Here is a 21,242-nt window from a genome sequence, read left to right as displayed (position 1 = left end):
CTCAACCTTCCCAATGCCGTGACCCTTTAATATAGTTCCTCATGTTGTGATGACCCCAACAATAAAATTGGTGTCTTGGTTCCTAAGACCATCGAAAATATGTGTTTTCCGATGGTCTTAGGCGACCCCTGTGAAAGGGTTGTTCGACCCCCAAAGTGGTCCCGACCCACAGGTTGAGAACTACTGATATAGGGAATTGGAGGATTCATACAACTCTGATAAGATTATGCTTTAAAAAACATGGCACAATCATATATACCCATAATGGCAAACCTATGACAGGCATGCCACAGGTGGCATGCAGATCCCTCTTTGTGGACACCCATGCAATTGCCAGCTGCTCTTCTGGTTTCTGGCACGCACATGCACACCGGCCAGCTGGTCTTTGTGGGTACTAGAGCAGTAGAAAATGGCCTGAAAAACAGCCTAAAAAATGGCCTGAAGAACAGCCTGAAAAATGCCCCCAAAACAGCCTGTTTTCAGGCTGTTTTCCAGGCCGTTTTCCAGCCATTCTCCAGGCTGATTTTGGCCCAAAAACAGCAGAAAAGCAACCTGAATATGCCCCCCAAAACATCCTGAAAACAGCAAAAAAACAGGCATGTACCACTGGCCAGCTGGTCTTCAGGTTTCCAATGCTCCAGTGTGTGCGTGCATGCGCATTTAGGTTTGGACACTTGATGCCAAAAAGGTTCGCCATCATTGATATATACAGTATGTCTACTCAAATTATTAATCAATCTCAGGCAATGTTTTCTGCATATCCTTCCATATTTATACAGATCCCCAGATGTACTGAAGGGGCTCTGTTTAAAGTACATCAAACTTCTGAAACAGAATTTTTTTTAACAGAAAGTTAAAAAAAATGATGCTAATCACTCATTGTGCATCTTGATTTTTAAACAGCCTTTCAAGCTTTCTTCTTCTTTTAATCTGTAAATTTAATAATGGGATTCTTTAATTCATTAATAATGGGATTCTTTAATTCATTAATTTAAATAATTTATATGGCCAAGGTTTTTATACATGATGTTGGACAGCTAATAATCCACCCCCCCAAAAGTACTAAAAAAATCTAATCAGAAAATACAAAACAAGATGAAAACAAGCATAATACAATAGCCGAGATATCATAACAAACAGGATATAATTTTCACTGGTTAGGTTCTGTAGTTGCTTTTATAATGCACATTTAGTCTGAGAATTCCAAGTATAAACTGAATTTAAATGAAAATAAATGCCTTTTGAATAAATAAACATTTTTAGAGAACCAGATATATTGATGTGGTGCAGGAAAACTAAAAACACATGAAACACACAGTCTTTTAGATCTTTAACGACTAATGTCATGTCATAAGCATTGAATCAAGTTCTAATTAACCAGAAGTAATAAAAAATATTATATGTCAATGTCTGTGACAATGTGCGTGGATATGTTTATACACATTTCACATGACTATAAATAGTGAAATAAGAAACGCACAAAAATCCAAAAGGAGACTAAGTCAACCTTCAATGTATATAAAATTCTTACAATGAACAACTTTAGTGAAAGTGGTAACATACTGTCATTTTTGCACACGCGCGCGCGCGCGCGCACACACACACTCACAAACACACTTCCCAAATGATCTCATTTTATACTAGAGCATAAGATTAAATCATAGACTAGGAAAAGAAGGTGAAGAAAAGCATAGTAGACAATATATAGTCAGCAAATAATCAATATTACTTTCATTATTCATTTTTTCAGAGAACATCGAGGCAATAATAAACAAATACATCTAGAACTATATCCCTTGGATTTGGAAATCTGTGGGGATAATTCTAACTAGATTTACACATAATGCAAAGCCATAATGAGGCTTGGACTTAGTATAACATTAGAACTAATTGTTATATTGCTTGGAAAAACATCAACATTATAAAGCAAACCAGAGAAACAGACCTCTGGCTGTGGTTTGCAGAAGGGAGACTATTGCTTCTCAAAAGAAAAAATGGTTCAAACTTCTTCTAAAATAAAAGAAGAAAAATTGCAGTGATTCCACATCTGGAGAGATTTATTGGTTTCCTGTATTTTCTATAAACCTTCTGTAATGTTCAGATTATGTAGGCCCATTTCTATGGACATGTAATGAAACTTGTGGATTTGTATTATATTATATTAATGTATGGGTCATTAAGCACTATTACATAAATACAAACCTCCTGTTAACGGTCTCAGGTAGAATTTTCCATCTTTCATCAACTTTTTCTAATTCTTTTTTAACTGGTCTCAGACTTTCACTGTAACTAGCTTTAAATAGCGTCTCATTCAACTGGAAGAGGCTTGTATAATGCAAATCATGAGATGCAATATCCACTTTCAAATCCTGAGAAACATAAAAATATGCATTAGATAAATATCTTATAGAGCATGGAAATTAAGAAACAATTATAAAATAAGAACAATGAAAAGTCTAAAACAAGTATAAATATATGCAGGAGTCTTAGCGTCTGGTTTCAGGGAAGGTACTTTTGCAATGTTCAATGCAGTTGCCTGAAATTCTATAGAAGCTTGCCCAGAATTTGTTTCGGAAAACCAATATTGAAAATACACAAAGAAAGTAAAAGACAGTCCAATATGAATTTCAAATGTATTATGTAATTTTATTAGATTGATATCTCAATTAAAGATTCTACTATTTATTTCCCAATCGTGACTGACAGAAATCAGGGAATTTTTCTTAGATAAGAATACTTACAGAAATCTTCAAGAAGACTCAAGATGATACCCTGATGCTGGCTAGGAAAATAGGCATTTGTGTCATTTTGAAAGCTGTGCAGCTTGTTACACATTTAAAAACTATAACCAAGCTATCAAAAACATGGAAGCTTAAATCTCTTAATTTGGGCTTCAGATTTAGGAATCCTAGAACTGATCTTCCTCATTTCTCATGTCCTTTTTGTATTACTATTTCTTCTTTCATTAAAGGGAGACTTTCTTCTGAAACAGTTGTCTCTCTTTGATGTTTTTCATTATTACTGAGGTAATGATATTTAGAAATTTTAGAGAACTTTACTGATTTTTACTTCCCTCGCAAAAAACTGAGAACTAGAATTGAGAGTTTAAAACATTTAAATGGAAATTTTCTTTTTGGAAGAGCGAATAGAAAGAGCCTCTTCTGTAGGAAAGGAGTCTTGTTTATATGCCAATTGTAAAACAAAACCTAGAAGGGCAATTACCGGAGCATAAGATGGCTACCTTAAAGGAAACATTTGGTTTATGAGCTCCTGAAGTGCTTGAGCATTTTAACTCTTTACTAGAACTAGAACTTTCTACTGAAGAACAAATTCCTCTGAACACAACTGAGATGGATTCACCTGATTTACAAAGGCAACTGAATGATGGTTTAAAGACTGAAAAAGACATAATGAATTACCTTTTCAACTTGAAATATAAGAAATTATTGGATTTACTTCATAGAAGCTACAAGGCTATCAATAAATACAAGTTTTGTTTTCATGTCTTATTCAATGAAAGGAGGCTGAGTGGTGCAGTGGCCTAGAGGTGGAGCTCTCCCCTCACACTCAGGAGGCTGTTAGTTCGATCCTAGGTAGCGGCAGATATTTCTCTCTCTGGGCAAAATGAGTAAATATCAGCTGTGAACTTTGCATTGGTGACAGGAAGGGTATCTGGCCAGTAATCACTCAGCTCCAATCAGTTGCCCTGACTCCACCCCAATGCAAGGGATTACAGGCCATTAAAAGTTGTTTAAAAATTCAATGAAAGGAGGAGTGGGAGGAGCCGAAGTCGCGACAACACAACATGCAATCTCAATGCTCTGAGATCGCAGTCGACACTTTTGTCTCTGGGTGGTCCAAATGGACCTAAACCGTCCCATAGAGACAGTGAACAGGAAGAATACATCTTGCTGATCACAGGGACATTGCAAAGTCTCTGATTGATCCAAGAGAAACTCTTCAAGCTGGTGACAAAAAAATCCAGGCAAATGGCTGATGAGGTCGGGGTGGCTCCAAAACAGAAGTATAAAGTGTTTTCAGCTGGTGAGGAATTTTTACTGTTTTAAAAGTGACGGCCTATAAAAAATCTTAAAATTAATTTAAACTGGAGAACAGATGAAATAAGCAGCAGAATTAAATTTGGACTGGTTTTAGAGTGGGTTATCTTACTTTTTAAATGCTATTTTTACGGATGGAATTTATCCAAGCCTTTTAAAACAAACGGATTAGGTTTCCTTCTTCTATTTTTTTTTCTTTGACTACTCTCCGTAATCTATTGACTAAAACTCTCCTCTTTCATTACTGTGGGTGTTTTTCTAACTCATTTAAAAATTGGACCTTTTTTTAAAACTTGAAATACAAAAAGATTACAAAAAGAAACAAAGAAAGGGTAACATTGTAATTTTGTAACGCTGCTACTCGGAAGCTAGTTGTTTGTGTATTGGAAACAAAATACTTTTTAACTGATTAGCCTGGCTTGGCACTTCAAGGACTCACAGCTTGTTTATAGAGAGTGAAGAAAAACACACAGATGTCCCTTTAAAGTAGATTCTTAACCAGAGAAAGGTGAAATGTTATTGTGATGCTTAATTCTGCTAAAACCTTCTAAGCTAGAGTAGCAGTGTTTGTCAGCCGGAAATCATGGCACAATTTCAACACCAGAAAGAAGTTTTAAATCTGCACCGACAATCAAAGATAAGCAGATTAAGGAAACAGAAGAAAGGCATCAAAATTACATGAGAGATCTTATAAGCAAAGAGTTGCTAAGAGGTGTCCATACAAAGCTGATTAAGGAGATGATTAAAGGATGCACAAAATGGCAGAAGATATGATACTGTTTTGTTACTGGAAACATACAGGTTGATAGATGGAAGAGTATAATTTAAAATTAGCTAAACTTAGGGAAATTTAGTGATAGTAGATATAGTTAAATAATTGATAATGATAATAATGTATATAATGTGTAGTGTTATGATAAGTAATAACTGGATATGAATATTGAGTGATACCATGAAAGGAAGATTAGAAATCCTTTTGGATTATATATAAAGGTTAATAATAATAATAATAATAATAATAATAATAATAATAATAACAACAACAACAACAACAACAACAACAACAACTCCGCCGTTGCCGGTCCCAAGCCCGGATGAGAAAGGAGGAAGGTTGGGGTCAGGTTGGCATCTGGTCCCGTAAAAAAAAACCTGCCAACCCATACAATATGGTGAAAAAAACAAATAAGAATTCCATACCGCATCGGTCGTCGCGCGGGTTAACAAGGGCCGCGGCGGATGTTGGGGTCCCTGGACATCCGTCGACAAGTGGGCTACAAGTGGACCAGCCAACAAAACGACAAAAATATAGTGCAGATGAAAACCGTGCCATAATGGCCTGTTACTACAACTCAGAGCCAGAAAAAAGAGGATATTTAAAGAGAATGTATGAATTATGGAAACAACAATATCCACATTCAAATGTTAGTGAACAACGACTAGCAGATCAAAGGCGATTTATTATACGGAATAAAGTATTTAGTGAAGTTGAACATGAGGAAATTCAGGCAAATTGCAAAACCCCAAAAACAATATCAAAAGCGGAAATAACTGATATTCAAGACACAACTAAAGACATTATAGTAGAACTCCCAGAAGAAGCTCTCAGGGAGGAAATAACATCACCACCACTAGAACCAGTTATCACTGAACCAACTGATGAACTAACTCAAAAACAAAAAGAATTGAAAGATAAGATCATGGAGCATTTTCTGCTTAATGAGGAAAGGCAACGTTTACCATCACTAAAAACTGTGCCTAAGAAAATTTTGGCCCCTATCATGAAAATGGTTAATGCAGTGTTTTCAACAATTGAACCGGGATCCATCTTGGAAACAAACCAGTTAATGTACAGCGCAGCTGTAATAGTCACTAATGAACTAGGCATTAAAATTAAAGTACCTAGTCACACAACAGAAAAAGCATCAAAGCCAAAGTGGAAAATCCGTTTAGAACAAAAAATCAAAAAATTAAGGGCAGATGCTAGTAACTTAAAGAATATGCATGAGCAACGGCATAAAAACAACAAAATCATAGATCGGCTAATCAGGAGATATAGATTGGATACAAGAAACATCAATGAAGCTGTAGAGATTGTAAAACAGCAGATAACAGCAACAGCTAGAAAAATTGAAAGATATGAAGCACGAATCATCCAATATAAACAAAATCAGCAATTTCGATCAGACCAACGGCGGTTTTATCAAAGTCTTAATGTAAATGGTGACACCAAAAGTGAAAAACCAGAAAAACAGGCCACAGTTGAATTCTGGAAAGAATTGTGGGAAAATGCAAAGGACTACAACAAGGAAGCAAAGTGGATACATGACTTTGAGAAAAGCATTGGCAACAAACAAATGCAAGTATTAGAAATAACAACTGAGATGGTCAAAAATCGAGTTAAAAAGGTAAAGAATTGGACATCACCTGGAAAGGACCAATTACATGGTTTCTGGCTCAAATATCTGACCAGTTTACATGCAATATTGGCCAGGCAACTGAATGAAATTTTACAAAAGGGCCAAATTGATGAATGGTTGACAACTGGAAAAACATACTTGATTCAGAAAGATGCAACTAAAGGAACAACACCTGAAAACTACAGACCAATAACATGCTTGCCAACAACCTTCAAATTACTCACAGGCATTATTGCAGATAACATGATGGATTATTTGGAAACAAACAACATCTTGCCAGTAGAGCAAAAAGGCAACAAAAGAAGGAGCAGGGGCACAAAAGATCAGCTTCTAATTGATAAAATGATATTAGAAAATTGTAAGAACAGAAAAACAAACTTGAATATGGCCTGGATTGATTACAAAAAGGCATTTGACTCACTGCCACATAGTTGGATCATAAAATGCTTAGAAACAACTGGCATTAGCAAAAATATTACATCCTTTACTGAAAAGGCGATGAAACAATGGAGAACTGAGTTGGCAGTAGGGAATGAGATCTACGGAATGGTTAATATCAAGCGAGGAATTTTCCAGGGTGATTCACTTTCACCTCTTCTCTTCATCATCACAATGATCCCACTATCAGTAATCTTAAAAAAAATGAAATTAGGCTACCAAACAGCCAAAGAAGCTGAAAAAATTTCACATTTACTATATATGGATGATTTGAAACTCTATGGAAAGTCAGAAATAGAAATCCAATCATTGACAAACACAGTCCGAGTATTCAGTACCGATATTTCAATGCAGTTTGGCATGGAAAAATGCGCCACTGTATCCATAAAAAGGGGCAAAATCACTGCATGTGAGGGAATTGAAATGCCCAATGGCCAATTAATTAAATGCAAAGAAAATGAAGCCTACAAATACTTAGGCATTTTGCAGCTGGATAACATCAAGCATGGAGAAGTAAAAACTATTGTCAGGCGAGAGTACACCAACAGAGTTAGGAAAATTTTAAAATCTAAATTGAATGGTGGAAATACAATCAAGGCCATAAATACCTGGGCAATACCAGTTATAAGATACACAGCTGGTATAGTTAACTGGACACAAGCTGATTTGGACCTTTTGGACCGAAAAACCAGGAAACTAATGACAATGCACTACAGTTTACATCCACGTGGTGATACTGATAGACTGTATCTGCCCCGAAAATCAGGTGGCAGAGGATTATTACAAGTGAAGCAAACAGTTGAAGAAGAAAAACATGCACTGGCTGATTATTTAAAAGAAAATCAAGAACATCTATTAATCGAAGTAAAGAACAAAAATCTACTGAAGGCCCAACAGACGAAACAAGAATACAGAAAAAATGTGATAAAATCAAGAATGGAGAGTTGGCAGAACAAAGCACTGCATGGCCAATTTCTGGAAAAAATAAAAGATAAAGTGGACAGTGAACAAACTTGGTTATGGTTAACAACAGGTACATTAAAGAAAGAAACAGAGTCACTAATCCTGGCTGCGCAAGAACAAGCTATCCGCACAAATGCCATTAAGGCCAAAATAGAAAAATCCTCTGATGATGCCAAATGCAGACTTTGCAAAGAAGCTGATGAAACTGTTGATCACATACTCAGCTCCTGTAAAAAAATCGCGCAGACTGATTATAAACTGCGGCACAATTCAGTAGCACAAATGATCCATTGGAATTTGTGCAAAAATTATAATATCAAAACAGCAAAAAACTGGTGGGAACGTCAGCCTGAAAAAGTAACTGAAAATCAGATGATCAAGATCTTGTGGGATTTCCGTATACAAACGGACAAAATACTGGCGCATAATACACCAGACATCACACTGGTTGAGAAAAATAAGGTCACAATCATAGACATCGCAATACCAGGTGATAGCAGGGTCGCCGAGAAGGAACATGAAAAAATCGCAAGATACCAGGACTTAAAAATCGAAATTCAACGACTATGGCACAAACCAGCAGTGGTAATTCCAGTGGTAATTGGCACACTGGGTGCTATTCCAAAAGCACTGGAATTACATTTAAAACAGTTAAAAATTGACAAAATCACTATCATCAAATGCAAAAAGCCGCACTGCTTGGATCTGCACGCATATTACGAAAATACGTTACGACGTCCTAGGCCCCTGGGTGGGGCCCGACTAGTAACCAATGCCAAATCCGGCGAAACAACTGGCCGCTGTGATACAAGTGTGTAATAAATGAAAATAATAATAATAATAATAATAATAAAGAATTAAGTTAGATTTAGTTAAGTGTTGATTACTAGGGGGAAAATGATATGATGCAGGATATAGTCAAATAAAGGCGGGATAATGATAATAACGTGTGTATGTGTGTGTGTGTGTGTATATATATATATATATATATGGAAATGGGATGTGAATTGTAAACAGCGATTTGGAAAGAAGGATAGAAAACTTTGTTATCAAATATTATGGATGTTTAGCTAGAATAGGACATAAGGATTTAGTGTTATTGGAGGATTTTCGAAATAGTAAATGTAATGCCAGTATGTGGTTATGTATTAAACAGTATATTTTATGATGGACATTTAAACAACTATAGTCAAATGAAAATGGAGGTATGATGACGGTAATATGTATAAATATCTGAGTTAAAATACTTGAGTTTAATATAAATTGTGCTTGATGACTGTGGAAGAGATGCACAAAAGTTTTTTGTAACCAACTGATACACTTTCTGCAGTATGTAAAAAAGGAAGATTTTATGTGTTGTGTTTGTTTTGAAAATAAAAAATAAAAAAAACTTTAAAAAAATTCAATGAAAGGAGACCATATCTTTATGTCATTAGCCGTGCATATTATTTCTTTTAAATTATTCACCAAATTCAATACATTGAGTTATTTTCAAGGAATGGATTATTCCATTATGTTCTGGTTTGCTTAATTTAAAATACTCAGCAGAGAGTTATTTCCATTGCTAGAGTTCCATGTCATTTTATAAAAATGAAGCCACTATAAAATTAGGGAAACATTTGAGTTGCCAACCCGGAAATCTTACTTGAAGTAATTGTAGTTCATTTTCTAGTTTAACTTTGTCAGCAGAAACATGCTGTTCTGTAGGTCTGACTGCAGTTTCACACTTCTCTAACCAAGTCAAAAAGGTAGACAATTCCTTCTCCAATCTAGTGGAATATTGTAATAAATAAATAATACCGTTAATTCAGTGCTACTAAAATATTTTTTAAATCTGCAAAAACTTTTGTAGCTGAAAAGGACATAGGGTAATTTTTACCTCTGACATTGTACAAGGTGAGTCTCTAAAGAGTCATGTCTCTCTTTCACTTGTTTCATAATATTTTCATGTTTTTGCTGAAGCATGACAATATCTTGGTTTGCTTTTTCTTTGTCTGTAAGTTTGCGACAGCAAGATGATAAAGAAGTCAATGCTTGATTTATTTTTTCCAGATCTTGTGAGAGGTCCTGTTTTATACAAAGCCACAAAACAGAATCCATTTGTACATTGCAACTTTGTAATAAAGTTATCATTAAATTTCAAACTAGGTTTAATACAAGCAATTTTAGAAAGTATACATGCTTATTACATTACATTATCTCTCAATTTGTGAATATAATTTTTTCAACTTAAAAATTGTCTATAAGTGATATATTTCATATTGTGGATATAAAATAAAGGCTTAAGGCAACTATCAAGTGGAGCTTTTAACTTGTGTCACAACAAACTAGTTGTTGATCACAAAAATCTCATATTTCTTCATTTGGTAAATTCTGACTATAACCATGTCCATTTATTTATTGATCCTCTCAAACAAGTGATAATGTTTGAAAACAAAAAGTTCCAAGTTTTTATTACCGTAAGGTCTTGTAGAGACTTATAAGTTTCTGCTAACGAACAGGATGAATTATCAAGCTCCATCAGTTTGGCTTCAGAACTGCTTAAATCTTCTTGAATCTGAATGAATAAAACAAAAGAAGAACAGGAAAAGGAAGAAGAGGAGAGTACATTGCCATTTTCTTTCATTTTAAATAATTAAACTGGGATCCTTCAGGGTATATCTTATGAGTTGAAATAGCTCATAAAGTCAATATGGTCTGTGAGAGTAATAATGCTACTTGCTGATATTTCTGTAATAACCATTCATGCAATTAAACTGGTATTTGTTACTTATGTTAATCCTAATACTGAGATGTTAAGAACGATTTGTTGTTAAAATAATATTCTTCGATATCACTAGGATTACTAGGCTTGTTTAAAAAATCAATAACAATTTATGCTAAAGTGACAGTCAACATGGCGGAATGGTTAAGGCATCAGTCTAGAAACTTTGAGTTCTAGTTTTGCCTTAGGCACAAAGCCATCTGGGTAATCTTAGACCAGTCATTTTATCTTACACTAGAAAGGAAACAATGGCAAACCACTTCTAAAGAACCTGACCAAAACTTCACCAGGGACATCACCAAGTCCAGGAATTGAACACTAGGCTAAGTGACTCAACTATGCACAAAAAAACATAATGGGATACAGGAAAATGGCAGCAGTTATCTGGACTCAGAAGTCAATATTTGAAATATTTGGCTATAACAGGGAACAGTGTTTTCACCAAAGAGCAGGAAACTAGTACAATAATGAGTATCTGCAGACAATAGTGAAGCATGGTGGAGGTTCCTTGCTAGTCTGGGGCTGCATTTCTGCAAATGGAGTTGGAGGTTTGGTCGGGACCAATGTGTTCGTAATGCTGAGAAATACAGGCAGGTTTTATCCATCAAGAAGGTATGTGACTGGGTCAAAATTTATTCTGCAGCAGGACAAGAGAATGGCCCCAAACATACAGCCAATGAAATTAAGAACTTTCTTCAGTGTAAAGAAGAAGTCTTGGGAGTGATCATTTGGTCCCCACAGAGCCCTGATCTCAACTTCATTGAGTCTATTTGGAATTACATGAATACACAAAAGTATTTGAGGCAGCCTACATTTGTAGGCCGTGGTTAGTTTTCCACAATGTTTTGAACAATCTTGAAAAAAACCTTGCCAAGTTCCTTCAAAAACTATGTGCAAGTGTACCTAGAAGAATTGATGCTGTTTTGAAGGCAAAGTGGGGACACAATAAATATTGATTTGATTTGGATTTATCTTCTGTTTATTTACTTTCCATTTTGTTAATTAATAAAAATAGACTATTAACACTTCTATTTCTTAAAGTATTCCTAATTTACAGCATTTTTGCACAATACTTTTCCAATGCTATTCTATGGTAGGAAATTATGGAAGGATTTAGCCTGAGGCAAGTTTACTTAAAACAGAAGTTTATAGTAACAACATTTTTGACTAAAAAGACTATTTTAAAAATACGTAAGTTAACCTAAGATAACTGTCATGATGACTGCAACAAATATTTGATTGACTGACATCATAATAAACCACAACTTGTTCTGACAGAATAAATCACAGGAAACCTCAGAACAGCATATTTTCTCTCCCACTTCTTGCACTTCATCCTCCACACAGGCTCCTTAAAAGCATCTAACTATGGTTTGAAGAAATCCAATTTCAAATAATTATTAATTTGACTTTTTTCCAAACAATCCATACTTTAAAAACAACTTGATTTGGATATAACTCTAGATCAGTGGGTCTCAACCTTCCTAATGCCGTGACCCTTTAATACAGTTCCTCATGTTGTGGTGATCCCCAACCATAAAATAATTTTATGCTTTCCGTATTTTTTCAAAAATATGTGTTTTCCAATGGTCTTAGGCGACTCCTGTGAAAGGGTCATTTGACCCCTAAATGGTCCCAACCCACAGGTTGAGAATCACTGCTCTAGATCATGGTTAATAAAAAATAAAAAGTGAAAATCTTTTCATAATGTAGAGGGATATGTTATATTTATTGTTTTGTTGTGTCCAACCAATCTATTTTATCATATTTTATCTTTAATTCTTAGCATTTTACCCATGAAGAATTTTGAAGCAACTATTTTTAAAGTAAATACTTTAATCAATGTTTCTCAACCTTTGCATGTTTAAGATGTGTGGATTTCAATTTCCAGAATTCTCCATTCATTATATTTAAAACAATAAATACAGGTAGTTCTCAACTTATGACTACAATTGAGTCCAACATTTATGTTGCTGAGTGAGACATTTGTTAAGTGAATTTTGCCCCATTTTACAACCTTTCTGGCTAGAGTTGTTAAGTAAATCATTGTAGTTGTTAAATTAGTAACACGGTTAAATGAATCTGGCTTCCACATTAACTTTGCTTGTCAGAAGATTGCCAATGGGAATCACATGAACCCTGGGACACTGCAACTGCCATAAATAGGAACCAGTTGCCAAGCATCCAAATTTTGATCATGTGACCATGGAGATGCTGCAACAGTCATCAGTATGAAAGAAGATCACAAGTCACTTATGACTTATGACATAAGTCATAAACAAACTGTTATAAGTCAAGAACTACCTGTAGACTGTTTGTGTCTTAATGTGGTTTAGCACTGTGTTTTAGCAATGTGTTTTTTGAATGGCCCAGACAAAATCGATGTGTTCTACCTTTCTAAAGTTTTCCTCAAATTTTTGCTGCACCGCTGCCCTTCCTGCGATGGTTCCTTCCAAATTCTCTGTATGATCTCTGAATTCTTCCCAGTATCTCCTAATCTGTGTCATCTTGGCTTTAATATGTGCTGATTCTCCAGAAGTAAGATACTGAGAGAAAAGTTGAGCATCCTCTTCTAGCTTTGGGATTTCGTTGTCCTTGTCAGCTATTTCATTCTTAACCGCCTAAAATGTAAATAAGTGTACGTAAAGAAGCCATATCATAGGTTGTTTCATACATTACATGGAAATCACTTTTGCTTCAAGCAAAAAAGGGCACTCAACAATCACCTGTATCTATCATATTATACATCATTAATTCATGCATTTATTCCAGTAAAGTTTAAATACATTACGGATAAAACATAATTATTGGACTCAACTATTTTTCTTTCAACCATGTTTTCATCCTTTTCCATATATAACACAATTTTCATTTCTTAATGATTCTATAGTAATCAGACAATTGTTATGTAGCATATAGCAATGTTACTGGAATTTTTGTCTGAAGTACTTTGCAATTGATTAAAATTCTAATAGTACTTATCAATCATATCTCCATGTAGTTTGGGAGAAACACTGGTTATTAATATTCTTGTAATCATCATTCTTGAACATTCTTGTAATTAGATATTTTATTTACTCTAATTCAGGTACAGCTGATATAAATGTACTCCATTTTTTAAAATTTGGAACAATTAAGTGTAGGTGGTTTGTTCAACCGAATTCTTTGGTTTTGCTGTAATTGTAATAAGTATTGGCTAACCTGTTAGTTTATGAGAACATCCAGATTAATTAGCTAGTTGGTTTTTTAAGCCGAATATGTAGGAAATTAAAAATAAAACACAGGATTCAATTAATAGTGTCTATTCTTTTCCCAATAATTAATCCACCCTGATCACAGCAATTTGCATACTGCTGGAAAATGACGATTTATAATTGAATTCACTGCAACATAGAAAACGGACCTAGACTAACTTGGATTCTTGGTCCATCTCTCATTATACTGTTACAAAAGTATGCAAAATGTGAGATCACAGCCTGCATGTGACCCACCACTATTCTTTTTCAGTTGTTTGGGGGATAGGAGAAAATTTAAGGTTGGGGAGGAACTGAGTGATATATTGTAAACCACTTAAAGCACTCCTTTTGCCCCTTTAAATTATTGGTCTCCCTCCACAAAGTCAAATTCATTTTAGATCCTGTCCCTGAATACTTTTGAATTATAGCCATCAACATTCTGTATGAAGCTTGTTGCCACTTTGGACAGAAGATGGTCAACTAGTTGGCTGAATTTCAGACAGGAGACAGAACCAACTTTATCAACTGAATTGGGAATTACTGAAGTCAGAATAAGTGTTCTCTTCCCTCAGAATGAAATAAGACTACAGCAGGGCGCTATGCATCACGTGCTGGCCACATCCACACCCAGTTTAGCAAAGGGGAAAAAAGTCCTGATGTCAGATGCTGCTACCATGACAACGTGAGTTTGGGACCCCTGGACTACAGTGTTAGCTATAATAGCCTTTGCCAGGGATACTGTAGGTTTTTTGACATTAAACATACTTAACAAAGCCTACATCGTATTCTTCAGTGATTATGGATCTTTGAAGGAAGCCATGATGATAAAATTATATAAAGTCAATATAAAAATGCAAGTAATTATGTCTAATTATTTATGACTGCCCTAAAATATGATTTTTAGAATTACTATAAACAGCAAAGATACTTTGAGTGAAAGCATTCTTAATTGAAAAAATAAATATTATGTTTTGACTTTAGCTACAACTAGATAGTTTCTGTTCTCAGAGCGAGCATCATCTCGGGTTGGTTCTGATCCTGAAGACTGGATTACTGTTATCATGGGATGATTTATGGTGTTGGGACTTACAATACAATAATACAATAGCAGCGTTGGAAGGGACCTTGGAGGTCTTCTAGTCCAACCCCCTGCTCAGGCAGGAAACCCTATTCCGTTTCAGACAAATGGCTATCCAACATCTTCTTAAAGACTTCCAGTGTTGGGGCGGTCACAACTTCTGGAGGCAAACTGTTCCACTGATTAATTGTACTAACTGTCAGGAAATTTCTCCTCAGTTCTAGGTTGCTTCTCTCCTTGATTAGTTTCCACCCATTGCTTCTTGTTCTACCCTCAGGTACCTTGGAGAATAGTTTGACTCCCTCTTCTTTGTGGCAACCCCTGATATATTGAACATTGCTATCATGTCTCACCTAGTCCTTCTGTCTATTAAACTAGACATACTCAGTTCCTGCAACCGTTCTTCATATGTTTTAGTCTCCAGTCCCCTAATCATCTATGTTGCTCTTCTCTGCACTCTTTCTAGAGTCTCCACTTCAGAAGAGGAGAGTTCACAGAAATACTTTCTCCCCATGTGATAAAACCTTTATTTTTAAGTCCATGCTGTACTATAATGTAAATTACATTATTTATAATATATTCACATACAGCTGTCATGCATGTCTTTCATTTGAATTTTTATTTACTTACTTTTCAGGTAAGATCATATAGTTGTAAACATATGGAGACAATTGGTATACTTCCCTTTAAATGATTCAATGCTCCCCCCTTTTATTATACACTAAAGCAAGAGTGTACCCTTGATGTATTTTAAAGAGGAAAAGCAATTTCTATCTGCACCTTTATAGATTAGTATAATGGAATTTATTCATGTTACTCATTTATCTTTAAAAACGTAAGGATTTATAAAAAGCTACTTTTATTCTCAACAAAAGGTAAAGAACAAAGTAGAGAACTATCAGAGAAGATCTCATTAACATGACACAGTTCTGTGAGAACCACATAACAAATTTAGCTTAACTGAAATTCAACATTAGCCAACTTTTATATTTCCACATTCAAAAAACATGGGTAAATAATGATACAGTAATTATTTATTATGTCTCCACCCACCTGAAAGAAATGTTGTTCTACCAATATTCCTAAATGTCAACTGCCTCTCACCTATGCATTTTGTGATCACAGTGTTAGAATCTTTTCATTCAAAATTGTGAGTGGTTGACCCTAATTAATGTAAGAAGGCCTTGATGAGGCCAGATAAAAGTGTTTCCTTGGTTTTTATTATGTAAATCAGCATTTTATCTTAAAATGAAATATATGTAGTCCTCAGTTAAAAACTGTGCTATGTGTGACTTTTCAAAGTTACAAAGGAGCTCAAACTTACAATCTGTCATGTGCTTATCATTTGTAAGCTTCACAGCTGGCTTCTGACAAGCAGTCACTGGAGATACCAGCGTAAAATGACAAGTCACATGATGGCTCACTTAATGACATAGCAGAACTGACGTTGTTAGTTGACTTGTTAGTTGCAAGTTTTAATTATAATCATTAATTGAGGACTAGCTTAGTGCAAAGGCAATCATCTTATTGTCATATTACATAAAGCATTCAATATTTTTAATACTGTAGAACAACATATGTTGTGATAAAGGACACCATGTTGAACTTCAGATAATTAAGCCAAATAAGCAAATCTTCCAACTGTACTTTGAGGGGCATAAGGTAGATAAGTCCAACACACCATGGAAGAGTGTTTCAACATCACAAGTCTTGTCTTTCATCAGTGTCCATTCTCATCACAACAGTCAATTAAAAAAAATAATATCTAGGTCTTTTTCTCTACACCTGGACTAAAAGTATTTTTACTTTAAGAAGTTCTATCAGTTTGATAAGGAAGTTATAAAGAAGTTCTAGGAATATATATACATATGTGGTAACACTCCAGAGGAAAAATAGAATCTAGCATATAATATAAAGAACTCAGAGTATATAAAAAAAGGTTTAGCTACCAATACTGAATCCAGACATTCCTTTATTATTTCAGCATTATTTGAGAAAATACACAAAATTATACACAATTTATCTAACATATTGGAATAAAATACTGTAACTGCAATACAGATTACAATAGAAATCATTCTACATTCTGTGAAAATATACCAGGATGATATTTTGCATGTAAAGAGCCTCACCCAAAAACCAATCCACTGAACTTTTCACATATACCAAAGTTTTTTTTATTTAACTTAAAACTTTAAAAAATTGAATTTCATTTTAAAGTCCTGCAAAACCATTTGCCTTAGTATTTTTATGTCAAAGCATGTCTGTAGCTGTTAAAAGCCTACTTCTCTGCTCTGCAGAGTTCTAATGGAGGGGGGGGGGAAATAAAACAATATTTAATGTTACATAAAACCAATCACCTTAATTTGGTTGATTTGTACATCCAGGGAAGATGATGGTATTTCCAAGGCATCCAGCGCTTTTTCTTTTTCATTGATCCAGAGGGACAATGCTTCAAATTTTTTCCCAAACTGATCCCACTTGTCTTTCACCATTTCCATGGTTTTAATACTAAAATCAACCATATTTAGTGGAAAAAAATTAACACACTATTACTGTGTAACTAAGCCCATTCTCTTACATGTCCAAGTTAAAGAAATGCTTACATAATGCCATGCCATTTTAAAAACCAAACCACAAAATGCCTGTTTCTAAATTTAAAATTCTAGCATCCAAGGAATCTGGTCTTAATCACCTTCAGAGTGTAGGAAGTGATAGTTTTTCTCCCATTTTCTGAAAAGAACAAAACTGGTCTGGGAAGTATAAAACCATCTTCTGAGATATTATTTTCAAAGGTGTATTTTTACAGCAGTGTGGAAATTAACCACCTAGCAGCTACCACATGGGTGGTTTTTAAATAGCTTATTTTCAGTTAAAGATTGTTACCATTTTAAATGTGGTGTAATGCAAGTGCAAAGTTAACCATTAAAGTGGCCTGAAGTTTTGATACTGACCTACATGTCACAGTTATCATGAAGCTAGGAGGAAACAAAGAAACACCACTAAAGATTCTGAATAAGTTCATATAACTCTACATGGAATATTCTTATTTGTTCATTAATTGATGTGCAAACTGATTGTTGTAATATCCAAATCAGATATTAACTTTATAGGATAGGTATATTGAATTGTTAGCCATACTGGTTTATTTTTGGCTCTCCCGATACATGACTCTATCCATAATGCCTCAATATTGGAAGCTCACAAGATAAATTAGAGTTTAAAACATCTTGCTTTATTGCAATGCGTCAATCCAGCGAATATTTTTCTACTGCAGGTGAAAAAATGTGGGTGTGTTTACCTGTATGTACAGTTTTGCACATAGTTTTCCTTAAGCTAATTGTCTTCCTGATACTTTCACCACTGAAAACTGTTATCCAAAATGCAATTATTTGTTAATTTTAAACTTTAGAGAAATCTTGAAAGTTTGTCTAATCAGATTGAAGTAACTGTAAATTATAATTGAGAGCCAATGCTGATCTTTATTTACAAACATTCCTAATAAACCCTTCACTTGCGCTTCTAATTAAAATATTACCATTCCCTTCCACTTGATCTCTTTTAACAAACTATTATATTATGATCAACCGTACATATTGTGTTTATGCGCATTAGAAGAAAACAAGAAAGCTTCCCCAAAATTATGTGGTGTGAATGAAAATAACTGAAATACCAAAAGAATAAATATATCTTTCTATATGATTGATGATAATTTCTATCATCCCAGATGAAGGAGATTGTTGCCTGCACTGAAGTTGGACATTTTCAAAATCCCTTTTGCAAGTCTACACAGTATGTGAATGCATTAGAAACCATAGAATTATACAACTGAACCATACATTTGTGCAAACTCATATCCAAAAAATTTAACCAGCCAGGTAGATATGCATGCATATTTTGTTAAAATAACAACCATCTAGTTTCAGATAGCTATATTATGTTTAACTAAGTATCTGTCCTAAACTTGTACTAAAAAGGGTCAAGACCGATCCAATTAGTTATGTATTTCAGAAGAAGAAAAAATAAGGTCACACAATGCAGTTCAGAGGCAGTAGAAGCAATGCCTTGTTTTGCTTATTTGTAATAAAGGAGAAATAAGTTCTAAATATTTACAAAGCAAGAGGAGGATTCATGGAAAACAATTATTCTTTTATAATGATTTAGAGAAGACAGAGCAAATAGAAAAGATGAAGAAATCTATGAAGAAAAAAAATCATATTAAACTACTAAGCAGGGGAATGGTTGTGTTAAAATGTAACTCCTGTCTAACATATTAACAACTTTGAATGTGGTGAACTCAATTGTTTATGTGCCTTAATGGAAAAAGGAATATACAAGGATAATAAAAATGAATGCAAGATTGTTATTTTTTGCAAATAACTCACTGCCAAATGCTAAGAGTTTTTGTGGTCTAGAATATTAAATGCTAGAAAAATAACCAAAATACCTTAATTTAATTCCCTGTTCAGGCCACAAGCTGATTTAATTTGTTCAAAATTATTAAATCAGCCTCATGGACTTATTTGTAAAATGGGAATAAAATTTGCCTGTTCTGGTAAAGATGAAACAAAGTATAAAGCATTAAATTCACTCTGTAATAAAAGTTGCTAGATTTTTCCTTTTATATAGCTCTCAGTGTAATGCTTTCTAATCTCCAAATTCTAACAGCCAGATCCTAGTGAATAAATACAAAGGGATACAAAGAAATAAGATAGATAGGTATTTTATCTATCAGTTGTAATAGCATGAGAAAAAGAAATAAATAGGGCACATTTCAGGCAGAGAAAGGCACAGTTTAGGTTCTCACGCACTCAGTTGAACTGTAAAGAAAAATATTTTAAAAAGCAGACTGATAGTAGATTTTTCTAAATACCCTGAGGCATTTTATGAAATGACATTATTTATCAATGCTAACGTTTATGAAATAATTTTCTGTTTTTATTCCTGCACTGAATATTGAAGTGCATTAGTATGACTTTACTTTTGTAGTCAATTCAAAGTATTTCTCGCCTTGAGAAGAATCAGCCTAAAGGCATAAAATTTGATTCACAATGGCTCCTTCACACAATAATTATAAGGACACTTAAAGAATCAAGAACATATTTTTTTTCAATTAGGGAATGTATTGATACTTTCTTTTTCCCCCCTCAGATCTTCTACCACACTTGGTATTAAAACAGTCATTTCTGATAGATAAGTTATTATTTTATGACACAGTTTTACAAAGTCTTTAAGACTCAACACTGCACTAATATAAGGCAAAAAAGATACATTCCTTGTGTCAGGAAACAAAATATTATGACTATTTAAGGACATACTCTTCTTCAAGTGTAGCTTCTACTTTTTTAACTTGTTCCTGAATTGACTTTGCTTGCTGCTGAAGACTCTCCTTGCTTCTTTGACCAAGCTGTATAGCTAAAGACTTCCTGACCAGATTCTCTGCTTCCATGGCCATGGCTACAGTCTGCTTGGAAAGTTCCTGTGAAAAGGAGGGGCAAGTTAAACATCATTCTCAGTAACGTTTTGCCAACAAGTGGTAGTTGATATTACCTGGATGATCATCCATGATCACACAGTCATCCAGATGTTTAACTGTGATTGGCGTTTATACCCATCAAGTTCTTCCCAAACACCAGGGAAGGGAAGAAAATATTTTTTGATGGTATTACGTGTAGCATCGCTGGATGTAAGCTGTTCCAGTAAAGCTGTCTTTTGTAATTGACTAATGGTGTTTTTGTCAATGTTAATGGTGTTCAAGTGGTGTTCCAGATGTTTATTATGGATTATTATGAGCCATGGTGGCACAGGAGTTAAAATGCAGTATTGCAGGCTACTTCTGCTGACTGCTGGCTGCCAGAAGTTTGGCAGTTTGAATCTCACCGGCTCAAGGTTGACTCAGCTTTCCATCCTTCCAAGGTCGGTAAAATGAGGACCCAGATTGTTGGATGCAATAAAGTGACTGTATAAACTGCTTAGAGACAGCTGTAAAGCAGTGTGAAGTGGTATATAAGTGTAAGTGAACTTGCTATTATTATTATTGGAATTTGCTCCATATTCTTGTAAACATTAAATACAAAAATAGGTTTTTTAAAATTACCAATTCAAGAATATCTGATTTAAAAGGAGGAATTCCTCACTATATGCAACTTAAAGACACTTTGGTTAATAATACAGAATTTCCTTCTGTTTCAGTTTTCTTAGAATTGGAACCATTCCCAGCATGATTGTAACATTTCTCTACCTATGTTTTATATTTGTAATGCTATTAGATCATGGTTAACTTGAACA

At 34.5% G+C, this 21,242-nt stretch overlaps 1 protein-coding gene across 3 annotated transcripts in view; it reads right to left on the bottom strand.

Moving 5' to 3' along the window:
- SYNE1 (spectrin repeat containing nuclear envelope protein 1) overlaps positions 1-21,242 on the bottom strand; it is a 373,011-nt gene that overhangs the window by 221,818 nt on the left and 129,951 nt on the right. For all 3 annotated transcript variants that reach the window (XM_087718281.1, XM_087718279.1, XM_087718280.1), the window contains exons 31-37: positions 20,273-20,433; positions 17,315-17,465; positions 13,034-13,261; positions 10,335-10,433; positions 9,756-9,943; positions 9,522-9,645; positions 2,203-2,369 (exon numbers count right to left, since the gene is read on the bottom strand). In XM_087718281.1, the coding sequence (XP_087574407.1) occupies positions 2,203-2,369; positions 9,522-9,645; positions 9,756-9,943; positions 10,335-10,433; positions 13,034-13,261; positions 17,315-17,465; positions 20,273-20,433 (1,118 nt within the window). The remainder of the gene's footprint in view (positions 1-2,202; positions 2,370-9,521; positions 9,646-9,755; positions 9,944-10,334; positions 10,434-13,033; positions 13,262-17,314; positions 17,466-20,272; positions 20,434-21,242) is intronic.

This window comes from Thamnophis sirtalis, unplaced genomic scaffold (genome assembly GCF_051295495.1).
Source record: "Thamnophis sirtalis isolate CommonGarterSnake01/CBP01778 unplaced genomic scaffold, rThaSir2_p1.2 scaffold_6, whole genome shotgun sequence".
Lineage (NCBI taxonomy): Eukaryota > Metazoa > Chordata > Lepidosauria > Squamata > Natricidae > Thamnophis > Thamnophis sirtalis.
This window is presented reverse-complemented; position numbering and strand designations above follow the sequence as displayed.